Below are 16,631 nucleotides of genomic sequence, written 5' to 3'. Positions count from 1 at the left end.
TATCCCTTCCTCAAAATATAAAGTTTGAAGTGATGGAATAGATTATGGTTCAAAATAAAAAAAATTATTTAAAGCCATGAGTGTAGAAGTTCATAAACTGTATGGAGTTGCAGCTTTATTAGTGTGTGTGTGTCTGTGCATGAAAAAGTCCAAAATTTTGATATTAAAGCAATATGGATATTTAATATCTGTAGCAATGTTTGAATTAACTGGAAAATAGTCTTCATTTCCACAGAAACTCATCAAACAGTGAGAAAAATAATATGCAATTTTGTTAGAGAAAACCTGAGTTTTCATCTGATTTTGTTAGACATTGATTGTAAATACTGGTCTTAAGTGATTCACATAAAATCCATTTACTTTGTATTTTTCTGATGAGGAATAGACCCTTGTAGTCTTAAAGTTTAGCATTTTGAATCTTGGTACGATTATGTTTTTTTTTAAATTGGAGAAGCAAAATTTTAATTCTAATGTCAAATATGTTCTTTGTGAAGTAAGGGTAATAGCAATGCTTTCAAAATATTGTTCTCATTTGGCTACACTTAGTATCTTAAAATGTTGATTAGAGGGTATGTTTGTGTCATTTTGAATGGTGATGATTGAGGAGTTTGCCATAAAATTCTAGAATTAAATGTAAAAGCCAGAACTTCAAAATAACTTGTCTCCTCCAAAACAGAGTGAATGGAAAGTAAAGAATTTTACTATTATGGCCTATAAATCAGTAAATCAAGGAAGAGAATACAATGTTCTATTTAAAAACTAAATGATACTGAAATTTAAGGCAAATGTACACTAGTAAAAACAAAGAGGCCTAGAATTTTTTAAATGTAAGATGCTATTGATTAGGAGATAAATCATTAACTACCAAGTAATATACCACCAATTAACTATGACACAAAGCTTTTAACACTTAGAATTTTTAATAATTCTTAAACTTATAGATTTTCACATAAAATAATACATAAAAATAATTATTTTAGTTGCTTGTTTTCAATGCCTTATCCATACACAATACTTTTGTTTCAAAAACAATTCATAGCATAGTCTTTTTGAAGACATTGTAAATGTTAAGTCAAGATTAAACCAACAATGTATATTTTCCTTTGAACGCAGATAACATACACCTGCCTGGCAGACAGCAGCTGTACTGGTTGCTATATAAGAAGCCATCCTAATTTCAGGAACTATGAAATGTAAAAAGAAAATGTGTTTAAGAATCAATGAAATATAATATGGACTTGTATGTAGATACTTTTGCCAAAAGCAGTGCCACTTTTGCCTCATCTCTCTGGAGATGTTCGGTGGCAAAAACGGGACGGGGAAAGGACTTTGAGTTTCTGTTCAGTAGCATCCTTAGCTTTTCCTGTTGTCCACCTCCCTTTATAGGAAGAGCTGTGATCTGGTTCTGGAGGATGCCTTTTGCGGCTTCAGGCTGATCTACACTGCCTCTGATGTCGTCCTTTCCTTTACTAATATTCTGGGCCTCCAGAAGTGTCTCCCACCACCCTTTCCCTTGACCAGACTTTTTGTCATTTTCAATTTGCTTGAAAAATATTTGCCACACTTTGTTGAGACTGAGCCTACCCTTTGGGAAGGCTGACTGTTACCAGTTATTTACATTGTCATTTCTGCTGTAGACAATGGTTCAGTGGACAAAAAGTGTTGGATTTGGAGTCAGAAGACGTGATTCGAAGGGCAAGTGCTATCTCTCAACCTCAGTTGTTGTCTGTCCTGTGAACACTGAGTTGTTGGGTGATTATTGCTGGGAAGTTCTGCAGTTTGCTTTCTTAAGGCCATGTGGCCTAAAGGTAGGTGCTTGTCCTAATTACTGCATAATTTCTTTGGACCGCCTCAGGGGTCTTGGATGTGAGAAGTAGACACATGCCCTGAAGTCCATTTGCTCAGCTGTGAGCCCTGGCAGAGCTTCCTTCATCTAAAATGAGTACCAAAGTAGATGCCTTTCTGTAGTTCGTTTGTCCGGAGGGATGCCTTTTTAAAACTCACTGAAAGAACCTGCACTAGGAGGAAGTTCTGCTTCTCGTTAAAATGAGATGATATATGTAAAGGGCTTGTCACATGTTTGAAAGCCAGAAAATGTGACTTCTCCTCTTCTCCTCATCTGATTTTAAAGACTCTCTCTCTGTTTTTGAGAGAGAGGGGCATTCACTAAATTTGTTGTCTTCTGTGTCTCTTTAATTCTCAGCTTATTTGCAGAGCAGATTGTCTTGTCTCATGTCCAGTAATTAAATCTGTTCCAGCTCATATTACTAAACTACCTCCAAAATCCCAGGATTTAATGTTAAAATACCAAAATACTTTAAAACGAGTTAGATAGCAGATAACTGATGTAATTTACATTAAGCAACAGAAAGCTCTTCCCCCTCCCACTGCAGGATAGTTTGATTTTGGAGTGTGATAGTATGAAATCAAAGGGCAAGGTAGGCGATATACAGCTCCCTAAAATTTGGTAACTATTTTACAGAATAATAACTGAAGATGGGAAGAAACCAGCTTAAACATCCTGCCTAGGAACATACAGATCTTGGAAACTGGCAATGCTACTTTTCTTTTTAGGCTACTGTATATGATCTTTTTATCTAGTAATCATGATTTTCCTTTTTTATGTTTAGTTTACTAAGAATTGAGAGGCCCCCTTGCATTCTGCCCACTTAGCTTTGGCCACTTTCTCATATTTGCTTTTTCCTGTTCACCCATTGTGTTAATAAAGAGGGGGTAATGTTAAAAATTTTTTAAACCTAGGAAAAAAGTCTAGAGAGAACTCACCGGTAAGTGTTTTCTATTGGTCAAAGCTTTTAGATTCCGTAATGAGGAAAGTACTTAGAATTACTGGAATAATTCTAACTTGATGGCTATAGGCCACCAAAACTCACAGTGGAGACTTTCAGCTTTTTATACAGGTTCATGAGAGGAAGCATCCTGATTATTATTTTCAGGCATCTTCCAGTCAAGTTGATTGGTGTGTTGAGATGAGCACACAGTCATTTGACTTTCTTTTTGAATTTTTTGCGGTTTGACTTAGGACACTCTTATTGAACACGGGTATGTGCCAGCCATCGCCCTAGGCACTGGGATAGAAGTATGATGAAGATCTGGATTCAGCCTTAGAAAAGTCACAGACCAACCCTGTGGGGAAAGTACTGGAGAGCGTATGCAGCGGGTCTTCGTGCTGCGGGACGGAGTAGATGATTACTGGAGCCTGGGCCTTTAGCTGACGCTGAGGGTCCTCAAACCTTCTACAGAAGTAGGGAGGAACTGACAGTGTGCCTGAGATGTACAAGATGCTAACAGTCTCTTCTAAATTGTTGTGCCTTTTCTGACCAGAGATGTTTGAAAACTGGCATTGATTTGGGGAATTTTGAGTGAGTGACTACTTTGGAAGTGTAAGTGAATGGCCTCTTGAGGCCCATCCGTCCCCTCCCCTGTAGCCACGGTGGCCTCTCTCTGCTCCAAACACAGTCCTGCTCAGGCCATTGCATTTGTTTGGAATGCTCTTCCTAAAGATACCTTGCAAGGCCCTATCCCTCACTTCTTTAGCTTTCTACTCAAATGGTGCTTTCTTGTTGCCATGAATAAAATAGCAGCCTTACCTCCGCGTTCCCTTACTTGGCTGTCTATCTCCGAGGCACTTACCACTATCACTGTCCGAATGTTAGAATGGAAAGCAAGGACTTCTGTCTGTCTGATGCTTTATTGAACACTTCATATTTACCTAGAATAGTGTCTGACTCATAACAGATATCCAGCAAATATTTGTGGAAGGGTAAAAGGAGGGCATGGGGGGAGGTTTACTGTCTGTGTCCTCTTATTAGAAGGTAAAACTGCATAAGGGCAGGACTTTGTTACAGTCCTTTCTGCACCCCTACATCTATACGTATGTCCAGCACATAGTAGGTGCTTTACTAAGTAATTGCAGAGAGAATTTATGCAAATTTGGTTGTATACATTTAATTATGAAACCATAATCGTGTCATATGGATGTCCTTTAAAAAGTAGACTTTTTTTTCTCTATACCAATGCTATGCCTGAAGTGTAATCTATAGTAATATAGCACAGAAGAAAGGCCACAGCATATTGGTTAAGAGCTTGAACTCGGCAGCTAAAACTGCCTGCTCTGGGCTCTAATCCCAGCTTTGCCATTTACCAGCGGTGTGACCATGTGAAATTACTTAACATCGCCATGTGTCAGCTTCCTCCTTTGTAAAATGGGAATGATAATAGTACCTATCGTAGAGTTGTTAAAGGGGTTTGGTTAGTTAAAGTGCTTAGAACAGTGTACAGAGCACAGTAAACATTCTAGACATGTTTATAAAACATGTTAAGACAAAAATGTGTGTGGATATTCTCACTAACTCATCACAGGCAATAAAGAGTGGAGAAGTCCCTTGTTATTCCCATGGCCCCAGAGGAAGGTGGCCCCTTTGATCTGTCTCCAGGTGAGCTGATTGTAAAGAGATGAAAGCAGAAAGTGACAGATACAGGATTTTATTTCCTTAGAGAATTCTCTTCCTGCTGATCTTCCTGCACTCTCGTCAAGGAGCTAATTTTTTCCCTTTAAAATTGCACACAAAATTTGTTAGGCAAATCTGGGAAACTCTCCACATATCAAATACAGCAGCTTTCAGTGTAGTTGCAATGAGAAGCAGTTGGGGGAAACTCAGTATGGAGAGAATACGCTGATACACATGCTGCTGTAGTAGGAACTGCATGGGCTGTGCAGACTGCAGAAGGTGTTTGCAAGGTGACACTGCACTGTCAGGTAGTGGATGTGTCAGCAGCAGAGGGGCCCTGTAGGGCAGGCGGGCAGTTCTGAGCACAGCCAAGGTCAGGGTACAGGAGGGCGAAAACAGCTATTTGTAGGAATATGAGGATAGAGCAGAAAGCACTAACAGAGATGGTAAAAGTTGGAGAGTATCTAAACACACAAAATATTTTTAAAGCCTCTTGTTCTTCAGAAGATGGAAGAGCTAGCAGAGAAAAGGAAGAGGGAGCAGAGGAGAGCAGAACTGATGGTCTCTGGCTAGATGATAATATTTATTACCTCGACATGCGAGAGGGTATTTGATCAAGTCAAATTCATATTTCCATGTACACTTTTGAGCAGTTGTAATGTTTAGTTTAGGGATAGAATACTTATGTTTAATAAGCGAATTTTTACTTATTTATCCCTAATGGTGGTTATTCTCAAGTAAATGACATTAAAAAGAAATAAGTTCTAGGTCGAGACTTTTAGCAGGGATTAATTAAAAAATCCCGCTCAACTTGAATCCCTGAATTAAGATGCATCTTCTAACTCTGGGCACTGCTTTCAAACTAGAAGAGGGTACTTCTGACCAGCTTTAGGCGCCTCTGAGCGGTGTGCTGGGCAGGAAACAGGGACTCACAGGGCTGGTGTAGCTGCACCAGCTCTGGATGTGACGCGATTTAACAAGCTGTGTGCAATATAAGATTGTGGTTTACCCATGTAAGGACTGTCTACTTTGTGGAGTGTCTCTTGCCCTTTATGTTGGCCAGAGTCCATTCGTGCCCTCCCTGGCTGTCCTGAGCCCCCGCTGCTGCCCACCTTCTTCATACCTTCTTTCGTTGCCCAGCTCTGATGCCCAGTGAATATATACCAATTCTAATTCAACCCAGCAAAAATGTGGACAGAAGAGAAATTTTTGCATAAAAGTTTTTCATTGCATTCTTAAAATGTGTTGGACGCCATTAATGCGAATAGTTAGAAGATGGTTTAAGGTGAAAGTAGTTATGTGCTTCATAGCATTTTTTTTCCTCAGGGAGTAGGAAGGGGCAGAGTATGGCACTTTAAAACCATTATGTTTTAGTCAGAACCTTTCCACAACGAGACAACATAGTGACAGAAAACTGATCACTTTCCAGTATCAGATAATCACATATGAAAACATACCTTAAGAACCCCAAAAAAATTTAGATGATTATGATTTAACTAATAATAAAGCATATACTGAGTTTTTAGATGGTTGGTTGGGATTTATTACTTTTGAATTGACTTTTTCTTAAATGATAGATTGTATTATTGAATGGCCTTCTATAGAGGGAATCACTAAGGAATAATATTGTTATAAACACCATGTAAAAACAGCCATTGTCATTATCTTTCTTATTATATAGGGATGTATGTGACTATTTTTTGTCTGTCCATCTGTCTGTCTCTTTGTAGTTGGTAGGGATTGCAGAGAGAAAAGGAAAGAGGAGCTAGTCCAGGCAATTTTTGACATTTAAAAATTTGACATTTCTTTTTATAAATTTTCTTCGGAAGGATAGACTTGATCTCATTCTATGTTATAGTAAATATTCTGCTAAGGGTGTTAAATTTTCTTGTTTATAATTGTATTGCATTGGGCAGTAAGAGCACCCTTACTTATTTCCACGAGGGAAGTTTCTGGTCTCTGGCCATTTAGATAAGTCCCTTTTACCTGTCTTACTTTTTTCCTGTGTCATGGGGCCAAGTAGCACCTCTTACCTCTTCCTTTGAAGGAGGGAGTGTTTTTGTGAGTTTATGATGTATTTGTTTATTGAGACTGTCAGTACTTTCCTCTAAACAAATTTTTTTTAAATTAGATAATTTGGATTTGGAGAAACAGGAAGGGATGTGATATCTTGGCCTGGATAAGCAGGTGTTTTTCTGCGAAGAGAGGTGGGTGTGTTGTCTAAATTCAGACCACCCTGTCTCCAGCTGAGTGTGCAGTGTATCTTAACCACAGTTATTAAATGACACGGTCAACTTCAGACTGCCTACTTATTGATTTACAAGGAAATGGAATGCAGTTGCCCCCCCCGCTTTATTTCCTTTTGCCTGCGTGGAGAGTGGTATGGTGTCATTAGAGATTTTTAATGTCATATCGAGGCAATGAAGAAACATAGCCAAAAGCTGTTTTTCATGAAAGATATAAAATCAGAATATCCAATGACATTTTAAGAGCATTCCAGGAAAATAAGTTAGTCCATCTGCAAATGGTTCACTCCTCCTTTCCTGTACAGTGGAATTGGGATTCACTGAGCCCAGTTGGCACAAAGAAGCTTTTATGCAAATAATGAATGTGTAAATGTTTTTGAATCTTTTTTCCTCCTTGTTTGCAAACTGAACATCTAGTAATGATTGCATTGCAAACGATTAATCTCAAATTTTTATGATGCGCTTGAATTAAAGTTGATTTGATAGTAATACGGATTTTACATCCTTGTTTGAGAGCTGACCCAGAAAAGCTGCTGCCTCATAGAGAAAAACAAAAAAGAACCCCAAAAGTGAAAACCTGCGTCATCTGGATCGTGCCCCAGAAGAGTATGAATGTCTAAGAAGGGTGAAGAGTCCGGTTGTTTATTGGGAATCAATACTCCCAAGGCAAATGCAGCCTATTTCATTCACTTGGTGAGTTTGGTCAGTTTCTGTGCCACCGCCTTGCACGTTGGTGCCCTCTTCTGGAATACTGAATGTAAGGCTGAGTAAGATGAGTGAGGTTTAAAAGGTATCCTGAGGAGGCAGAACCTCTACGTGGTACTTGTTAAAATTCTTCATGGGTAAAGACTGAATTTTGGCCTCTCTGCTGAACAGAGAAGTAGCTAGTAGGAGTTTTGATAATTAGGTTTTGTTTATGCTTCTCCTATAAAGGCTCGAGATTTTTGGTAGATACTTGCTTTTAGCATCTTCTAAATTAATAATTGTTACTTACTGGCAAACTGAGCACTTGCATTTATAAAGAATTGGGAGACCTCCTAATTCTTTTGCTATAAAGGAATCGTGTTCAGATGAATACATTCCTAGACATATTTCTTGTTGGCATGTTTCAGGGTTCCTTCGTCATATTGCATGCTACAGCCTCTCACCAGGTGATCCCATCCACCAATATAGGGGTGACTACTCTGCCTATACTGTTTCCACAGGTAGCAGACGGTTGCTGTAGCAACCAGACAGCTCTGCCTCGGTGTCCTCTGGACACCTTATACTTATCATGTCTTTGAACCAAACTCATGGTCTTTTGTCCTCCTATGTCCTGTTTCTCTCTGTATGCACACGTGCCCTCTGTTGTATGTCTTCTCTTCTTGTCTTGTGTTCATTGTCTTGGTTGGTGGCATCACATTATGCCCAGCTTCTAAGTCAGAGTAGCCTCCTGCGCTCTCTGTGAGCACAACTCCACACACATCCCAAATCACTCATTATGTTCTTTCACTTTGCTTTCTTTTTTGAGGAAGATTAGCCCTGAGCTAACTGCTGCCAATCCTCTTCTTTTCGCTGAGGAAGACTGGCCCTGAGCTAGCATCCATGCCCATCTTCCTCTGCTTTATATCTGGGACACCTACCACAGCATGGCTTGCCAAGCGGTGCCATGTCCGCATTCAGGATCTGAACGGGTGAACCCTGGGCCGCCGAAGCGGAACGTGCGCACTTAACCGCTGCGCCACTGGGCCGGCCCCCACTTTGCTTTCTAAATATCTTTCAGAACAAGCTTTTCCTTTATCTTCACATGAACTGTTTTTTTTTTTTTTTTTTTTTTTTTTTTTTTTTTTTTTGCTTAATTTTCTTTTATTTTGGAAAATATAGTTATTTTTCATAAAAATATTATTTATGTTAACATGAATGGGCTTATTATTTTTTAATAATTATTAAAGACATACTTTTAAATCTTCCTATCTTGAATTTCTAATAAGGTAAGATGTGACAAATGTAATACTCATAAGCGAAAGCTCTTTGGGGCCATTGATAATTTTTTTTTTTTTTTTTTTTTTTTTTTTTTATTAATGTTATGATAGATTACAACCTTGTGAGATTTCAGTTGTACATTTTTGTTAGTCATGTTGTGGGTACACCACTTCCCCCTCCGTACCCTCCCCCCACCCCCCCTTTTCCCTGGTAACCACCAATCAGATCTCCTTCTCAATATACTAATTTCCACCTATGAGTGGAGTCATATAGAGTTCGTCTTTCTCTGACTGACTTATTTCGCTTAACATAATACCCTCGAGGTCCATCCACATTGTTGTGAATGGGCCAATTTCGTCTTTTTTTATGGCTGAGTAGTATTCCATTGTGTATATATACCACATCTTCTTTATCCAATCGTTAGTTTCTGGGCATGTAGGCTGGTTCCACGTCTTGGCTATTGTAAATAATGCTGCAATGAACATAGGGGTGCAACGGACTCTTGAGATATCTGATATCAGGTTCTTAGGATAGATACCCAGTAATGGGATGGCTGGGTCATAGGGTATTTCTATTTTTAACTTTTTGAGAAATCTCCATACTGTTTTCCATAGTGGCTGTACCAGTTTGCATTCCCACCAACAGTGTATGAGGGTTCCTCTTTCTCCACAACCCCTCCAACATTTGTCGTTCTTGGTTTTGGATGTTTTTGCCAATCTAACGGGGGTAAGGTGATATCTTAGTGTAGTTTTGATTTGCATTTCCCTGATGATTAGCGATGATGAACATCTTTTCATGTGTCTATTGGCCATATTCATATCTTCTTTTGAGAAATGTCTGTTCATGTCCTCTGCCCATTTTTTGATCGGGTTGTTTGTTTTTTTGTTGTTAAGCAGTGTGAGTTCTTTGTATATTATGGAGATTAACCCTTTGTCGGATAAGTGGCTTGTAAATATTTTTTCCCAATTAGTGAGCTGTTTTTTTGTTTCAATCCTGTTTTCCCTTGCCTTGAAGAAGCTCTTTAGTCTGATGAAGTCCCATTTGTTTATTCTTTCTATTGTTTCCCTCAACTGAGGAGTTACAGTGTCCGAAAAGATTCTTTTGAAACTGATGTCAAAGAGTGTACTGCCTATATTCTCTTCCAAAAGACTTATTGTCTCAGGCCTAATCTTTAGGTCTTTGATCCATTTTGAGTTTATTTTGGTGTGTGGAGAAAAAGAATGGTCAATTTTCAATCTTTTGCATGTGGCTGTCCAGTTTTCCCAGCACCATTTGTTGAAGAGACTTTCTTTTCTCCATTGTAGGCCCTCTGCTCCTTTGTCGAAGATTAGCTGTCCATAGATGTGTGGTTTTATCTCTGGGCTTTCAATTCTGTTCCATTGATCTGTGGACCTGTTTTTGTACCAGTACCATGCTGTTTTGATCACTGTAGCTTTGTAGTATGTTTTGAAATCGGGGATTGTGATTCCGCCGGCTTTGTTTTTCTTGCTCAGGATTGCTTTAGCAATTCGCGGTCTTTTGTTGCCCCATATGAATTTTAGGATTGTTTGTTCAATTTCTGTGAAGAATGTTCTTGGGATTCTGATTGGGATAGCATTGAATCTGTATATTGCTTTAGGTAGTATGGACATTTTAACTATGTTTATTCTTCCGATCCATGTGCAAGGGATGTCTTTCCATCTCTTTATGTCATCGCCTATTTCTTTCAAGAGAGTCTTGTAGTTTTCATTGTATAGATCCTTCACTTCCTTGGTTAAGTTTATCCCAAGGTATTTTATTCTTTTCGTTGCTATTGTGAATGGGATAGAGTTCTTGAGTTCTTTTTCTGTTAGTTTATTGTTAGTGTATAGAAATGCTACTGATTTATGCACGTTAATTTTATACCCTGCTACTTTGCTGTAGTTGTTGATTATTTCTAATAGTTTTTCTGTGGATTCTTTGGGGTTTTCTATGTATAAGATCATGTCGTCTGCAAACAACGAGAGTTTTACTTCTTCGTTACCTATTTGGATTCCTTTTATTTCTTTTTCCTGCCGAATTGCTCTGGCCAGCACCTCCAGAACTATGTTGAATAGGAGTGGTGAAAGTGGGCACCCTTGTCTTGTTCCTGTCCTCAGAGGGATGGCTTTCAGCTTTTGTCCATTGAGTATGATGTTGGCTGTGGGTCTATCATATATGGCCTTTCACATGAACTGTTTTTTAACTTTGCTTTCTAAATATCTTTCAGAACAAGCTTTTCCTTTATATTCACATGAACTGTTTTTTAATTTAGGTTCTTATCTCTTGACCAGGCTATTTTGATAAGTTTCTCTAGCTGGTTTCTCTGCCTTCAATTTTGTCTCCCTATAGTTTTTCTCCCATGCTACAAGCAAAAGTGATCCTAGCAAATTCCAAGTCTGTCTGATTCCCTTTTCCCTTCTTTAGACCCCTAGTGGTTTCCCATGAGTTAAAGTGGTGGCTCAAAATCCTGACATCACATCAGAATCATCTTGGACCTTAAAAGAAAGTGCTGGGGCCACCTGAGGCCAACAGTCTGAGAATTCCCTGGAGTGGCTAACTGTCTGGCACATGTCTTTTCTGAGCACTTCACATAGCCTCATGTCCATGTATCTGCTTGAATATCTAATAGACACCTCAAAGGTGACATGTCTACAGTGGAACTTCTTTCTCTCAAAACCTGTACCAACTTCAGTCTTCCCTCCCTTAGTTGCTGGCGACTCTGCCCTTCAAGTTGCTCCGGCTTCCCCTAGCCACTTCATATAAAATATATCAACTCCCGCCCCCAAACTGGAATTCCTGATCTTTCTTTCTTTGCTCTATTTTTTAATAGCAATTATCATCTTCTAACATGCTATATAGTTTATGCATTTATTATGTTTATTGTTTATTTCTCCCCTGGGGTAGAAGGGTTTTCTTTTTCTCTCTTTTTTTTTCTGTTTTGTTTTGTTTACTGAATGTTCCAAGCACCTAAAACTTTGCCTGGCACATGGTAAATAATTTGCTAATGTTTGTTGAATCAGCGAAAACATGTATACCAGAAAATGACTAGAAATGTAGCAAAATGAATAGTAATAGAGAGTATAGAGGACTGGAGTGCTGAAGTCCCACTGTCTGTGTCCAGCTCTGTGCCTCAGTTTCCATCTGTAAAATGCGGATACCACTACCTATTTCACTAAGATTGTTGAAGATTAGATGAGACCGTCCCTAGGAAGTGCGTATCCCAGTGCTGGCGCATAGCAGATGCCTTCCAATGTTAGATGCCCTTAGGTGAGTGGTACCACTGGAGGTGCTGTAGCTGTTCTGAATCATTTCTCATTTACGTTTACTTCAAGATTAGATTATGTACTATCTGGAATGCCTGAGACATAAATGCCATAGATAATGATGGTCGACAAGATTCCTTTTCCTTTCTTAGAGGGAATTTATGCTTGAGAGTTTTAAGTGTATCTTGCTTCTGATGTACTCAGAACTCTTCTCTACTGACTTTCATTCCAGCCACGAAAGCTCTACATTTGTACTGGCTTTCTTGAGTCTATTGGTTCCAGGCCTCTGTGTTTGTATCTTCAGCTTGAAGAGGGGCAACGGGGTCATCTTGCTCTCTCTGGTTCTTTTATTCCACTTGTAACTGGAGTCATTTCTTCCCACTCTTTGGGATTCTTCTGACTTGCCTTTACCTAGTGTATGTATAAAATTGAAGTAGGCGGCTATTTGTTGTTTCTGTGCTCCACTCCCAGGTATGCTTTATAAATACAGGAGGAAACCTTTGACACCTTAACCTACTTTATTTTTTAATCCTAGTTTTATTACCATGATTAAATAAAAATTTAAAGAATTTTTTAAAATTTAAATTCAAAGTAAATATGAAATAAGACAATCTATCTGGTACCTTCTGCTGATATCAGTCTCTTTGGAACTTTAGAGGATTAGTCATAATGAATTAGAAAGTGACTGCCACATGTTATTATTCATAGCATAGAAGACAGTGCAAGATATGGACTCAGATGATTGCTCAGTTTTTGCATTCTTTTAACAGATGGCTATTGATAACTTCAAGCTTCTCCTGTGGTGTGTATAGATACTGGTGGGGGAGAGAGATGGGATTTTTAAAAGGCAGACCTATGATAAAGGTATAACTCAGGTGCGCTGAGAATGCAGCCAGGGGATTGGAATATGATTCTTAGAAAAGCTGTTATTTCACCTGGGCTCTTGTAGGGTCAGTAAGAATTTGCAGAATTTTGGGCACCCAAGAATATTGGGGTGGGGATAATAAGAGTGAGAAAGGAAACAACACTGAAAGGGATGTGTGAGCACAGGTAATATTTCTCTATAGGTGGATCAGGAGGAAAATGGTAGATGATAGATTGAAACGAGCAGTTGGGGTCAGCTTGTGAAGGGCCTTATATGACATGACACAGAATATGGACTTTATCTTGTGTAGGATTTTTGTAAAGGAGGTGTATTATCACTTCTGTGGTGGCAGTGTGCAGGCTGGAAAAGAAGGGTGAAAATATAGAGAAAGAGGGTTTTTTTTTTTCGTATTTAGAGGACATTAGAGAAAAATCAGTAGGTCATGGGCAACTGAGAGAAGGTCTTGATAAAAGAACAGAAAATAGTAGGAATGAAAATTAAATCACAGAAGCAAGTCAAAACAAACCCAGAAGGAAGCTGATTGCGCAACATGCTACCAATGGACAGGGAATACCGTAATTGGGATTCTTTAAATAGAGCTTAGAGCAAACGTTTCAGGAGATGTGGTTACCAGATAAAATATAGGATGTGCAGTTAAATTTGAATTTCAGATAAGCAGTGAGCAATTTTTTTTGCCTAAGTATGCCCTGTGCAATATTTGGAACATGCTTATACTCAACATTATTTTTTGTTTATCAGAAATTCAAATTATGCTGGGTGTGTCCTATTTTTATTTGGAAAATCTGGTAATCCTAGTAGGATAAAAAGGTTCGGAAAGGCCTGGTGATGAGACTCAATGGTCTGATCCTTCTTTGATGAGAGCGTTACCACATTTGTTTGGAGGATAACGTACCACGTTTACAGAACACAGGGAGAACCTCCTGTGAAGTCTTTTCTATTTAAGTGACTGGTAGGGAGTTCACCTTGTGAGATTGTAAAGTTACTTGATCAAGGAAATAAAAGGGGAACTAGAGAAAAGAAGGGAAACTTCAAACCACTGAAAGCATCTAATACTCAACAGAATAGATGGACAATAACTTGTGTATTCCAGGAAACAAAATGGGGTGTTGTCCCCACTGAGGGGGATCATCCAGTTTGCTTTATCAAGTGTGAACGACGCTGGGCTGCCGTTGTTGTTTATGCTCTTGGTGTACAGGGGCTCCTGTGTTCTGGCTCCTGTTTTTATTGGGGCTGTAAAAACATTACAAAAACCCCAACAATAAACACTGCTGAGAATGTGAGGTCATAGTAACGTGACCTCACAGGGAGCCAGGTCCTTGGAAGGCCGGGTAGAGCAGCCAGCACTGGAGTTGTGGGGCAGGGAGCACTGGGGAGGGGCTCTGAGGGGATGCATGGCTCAGGCGCACCCTGGGCTCCGTGATGAGTTCTTCTTGCTGTCTCTCTGGTTGCTGGTGAGTTTGTGGTGGCATTATGTTTCCAGGTTTTCTGACTTAAAAGGAGCAGTCTCTGTTTTTGTTCATGTAATCTCATGAATTGAGAAGTGAGACAGTATGAAGCCATCTAGGAATCTAGGTATTTATCCTCATTTTAGTCCTTATTTTCTTTTTTTACTGAAGGTTTTTTCAAGAAGATCCAGAGAAGTCTGATGTGTACAGATTTTAAAATTACCTCCTCCTGGTGAATGTAAAGAAAATGAGGTGAAATAGACTGGGCTAGGCAAGATAAAAAGAGGAGACAAACATGAGAAATGAGAAACATGATAAACAGGAATTATTTTGACTGCTACATTTTTAAGAATATATGTTCAATAGGATAAGTCTCTTGTATTTGAACAAAATCTTTGCCATACTATATATGTGATATAATTACATTATTTACCAGGAATGATTAAATATATGCCATGAATTTGCCCCGAAAAGTGAACAGTAAGTAGCAGTTGAATTGAGAAGAAAATTCTTTCTTTGACATTTGTTTTTCCTACATGATAACTAATATGTAGAGTAAAAGAATGCGTGGGAACACAACTCCAGGGATCTTTTTTAGTTATAAAAAATACTTGATTGTAACTAAAATGGCTCTTGGAGTCAGTATTTTACATTTCCACCACTTATGTGGAAAAATACAAAGTAACTGTGAGTTGCCCTTAAAAGAAATTTCTTCTATTGAGGTTACTTATTATAGATTGCTGTACATAATAATTAAATATTGTTTTCTGATAGGATAAATTTCACAAAATTGGCTGGTAGTGTGAATTCTATAAAGGAATATTTAGGATGAAAAAATATTTAAATATATTTGCATGAAGATGTCATCATATGAAGCAGTTAATTTCAACTAGTGGTTATTTCTGTTAGGAAATTGTTTAGGTGGCTGTTTGTTGAAGGAGGGTTGCCAAACATCCTGATGTGCTGCGGTTAGTTCCATTTTATGTCTGTTGTCCTGGAATTGACTATGGTTTAGCCTGTGACTTTGACTTTAAAAAGTGAAGCATCGTCATTTTTTGGTAAAATAAGTCAGCATGGGATTGATAAACATCCACTTTCTGCTTCCAGCTTCTCCACAGTCTCATCTGAATGTGTGAGCTGACATGTGCATTGAACAGCATTTTCACATAGTTGAGTCTAAAAGACAGCGTGTGATCACCTCTATCTCTTTTCCCTCCCCTTTGCAAGGACAGCATGTGAAGGACTTGCTGACAAGATCAGCTTAGAGAGGGGTTGCTGGGGACAGTTAACTCCCTGCAGGCTGACAGTGGCTGGGGAAGCCTGGGACCCTGCAGCCCTGAGGACCACATGGGCGCCAGCAGGTCGTGGCCTGAGCTACATTTGCGGGGTGGTGACGCTGCCAGGCTGCCACTGAGTTGGAGGAGCAGTAGGAAACAGGAAGTTCTAGGTTGGGTAGAATAAATGACAAAATAGAGATTGAACAGTTCTTCTTGAAAGTATATTTGTTTTTGCTACTGTGATTTTTGTCATTTATTACATGATGTAAGTTTACAACTAATTTTTCTTGGGTAATGCTCTTTTTACGCTTTGTAACAGTTATAATTACATGTTTAATGATTTTATGGTTTCTGTTCCCTCTCCAAAGTGTTCTGATTTAGACAATAAATAGTTACTTTACTTATTCAGGCCAGGTTAAAGAACTAGGGGATAGAGCAGGGCCTGTGTGCTCCATTCAGCCTAGCCCTGAATGGCTTTTATATTTTTAAAGATTGTGACGAAACAACAAAAATAATCTTGTGTGAAAGGATCTTATTGTGGCCTGCAAGTCTGAAATATTTACTATCTGATCCATTACAGAAAAATTCTGACTATGTCTGGATTAGAATCTGTGGTGTGTTGGAAGGCTGCTTAAGCAAAGTAGTTTATCACGAACTAGCTTTGTTTTGTTACCAAGTTAAAATGAAGATTTGGAAATTACTGTGTTCTTGTTGGTTTTGTGTTATAAATGCATGATATAGCATTCCACAGTCAGCCACAGGCTAGAGCTTGTGACCCCTTTCTGGAGCAGAGGTTCTCAGTGTGGTCTCTGGGGCTTCCCAGGACCTTTTCTATAGGGTCGTGAGGTCAAAGTTATTTTATAATAACTGTACAGCATTATTTTCCTTTTTCACCATGTCGATATTTGCACTGATGGTACGAAAGCAATTGTGGGGGTCTTAGCGCATATCAAGGTAGTGGTACCACACTGTTCTAGTTATAGGTATATTCTTCATTGCCCTGGACTCAAAATAAAAACAGAGGCCAATTTCACCTGAATAAAGCAGTTTCACCTGTCCTTGATAAAGCAGTACAGATTAATC

At 38.9% G+C, this 16,631-nt stretch overlaps 1 protein-coding gene across 24 annotated transcripts in view; it reads left to right on the top strand.

Moving 5' to 3' along the window:
• Positions 1-16,631, top strand: part of PSD3 (pleckstrin and Sec7 domain containing 3) — a 646,842-nt gene that overhangs the window by 362,616 nt on the left and 267,595 nt on the right. Inside the window, exon 1 of one of the 24 annotated variants that reach the window (XM_001488201.7) lies at positions 14,134-14,277. The exons of 22 other annotated variants lie outside the window; for them this stretch is intronic. In XM_001488201.7, the coding sequence (XP_001488251.3) occupies positions 14,246-14,277 (32 nt within the window). In that variant the 5' untranslated portion in view covers positions 14,134-14,245. Of the gene's footprint in view, positions 1-14,133; positions 14,399-16,631 lie in introns of those variants that run through there. One more of the 24 variants, XM_070253289.1, reaches the window with a different exon arrangement.

This window comes from Equus caballus, chromosome 27, assembly GCF_041296265.1.
Source record: "Equus caballus isolate H_3958 breed thoroughbred chromosome 27, TB-T2T, whole genome shotgun sequence".
Lineage (NCBI taxonomy): Eukaryota > Metazoa > Chordata > Mammalia > Perissodactyla > Equidae > Equus > Equus caballus.
This window is presented reverse-complemented; position numbering and strand designations above follow the sequence as displayed.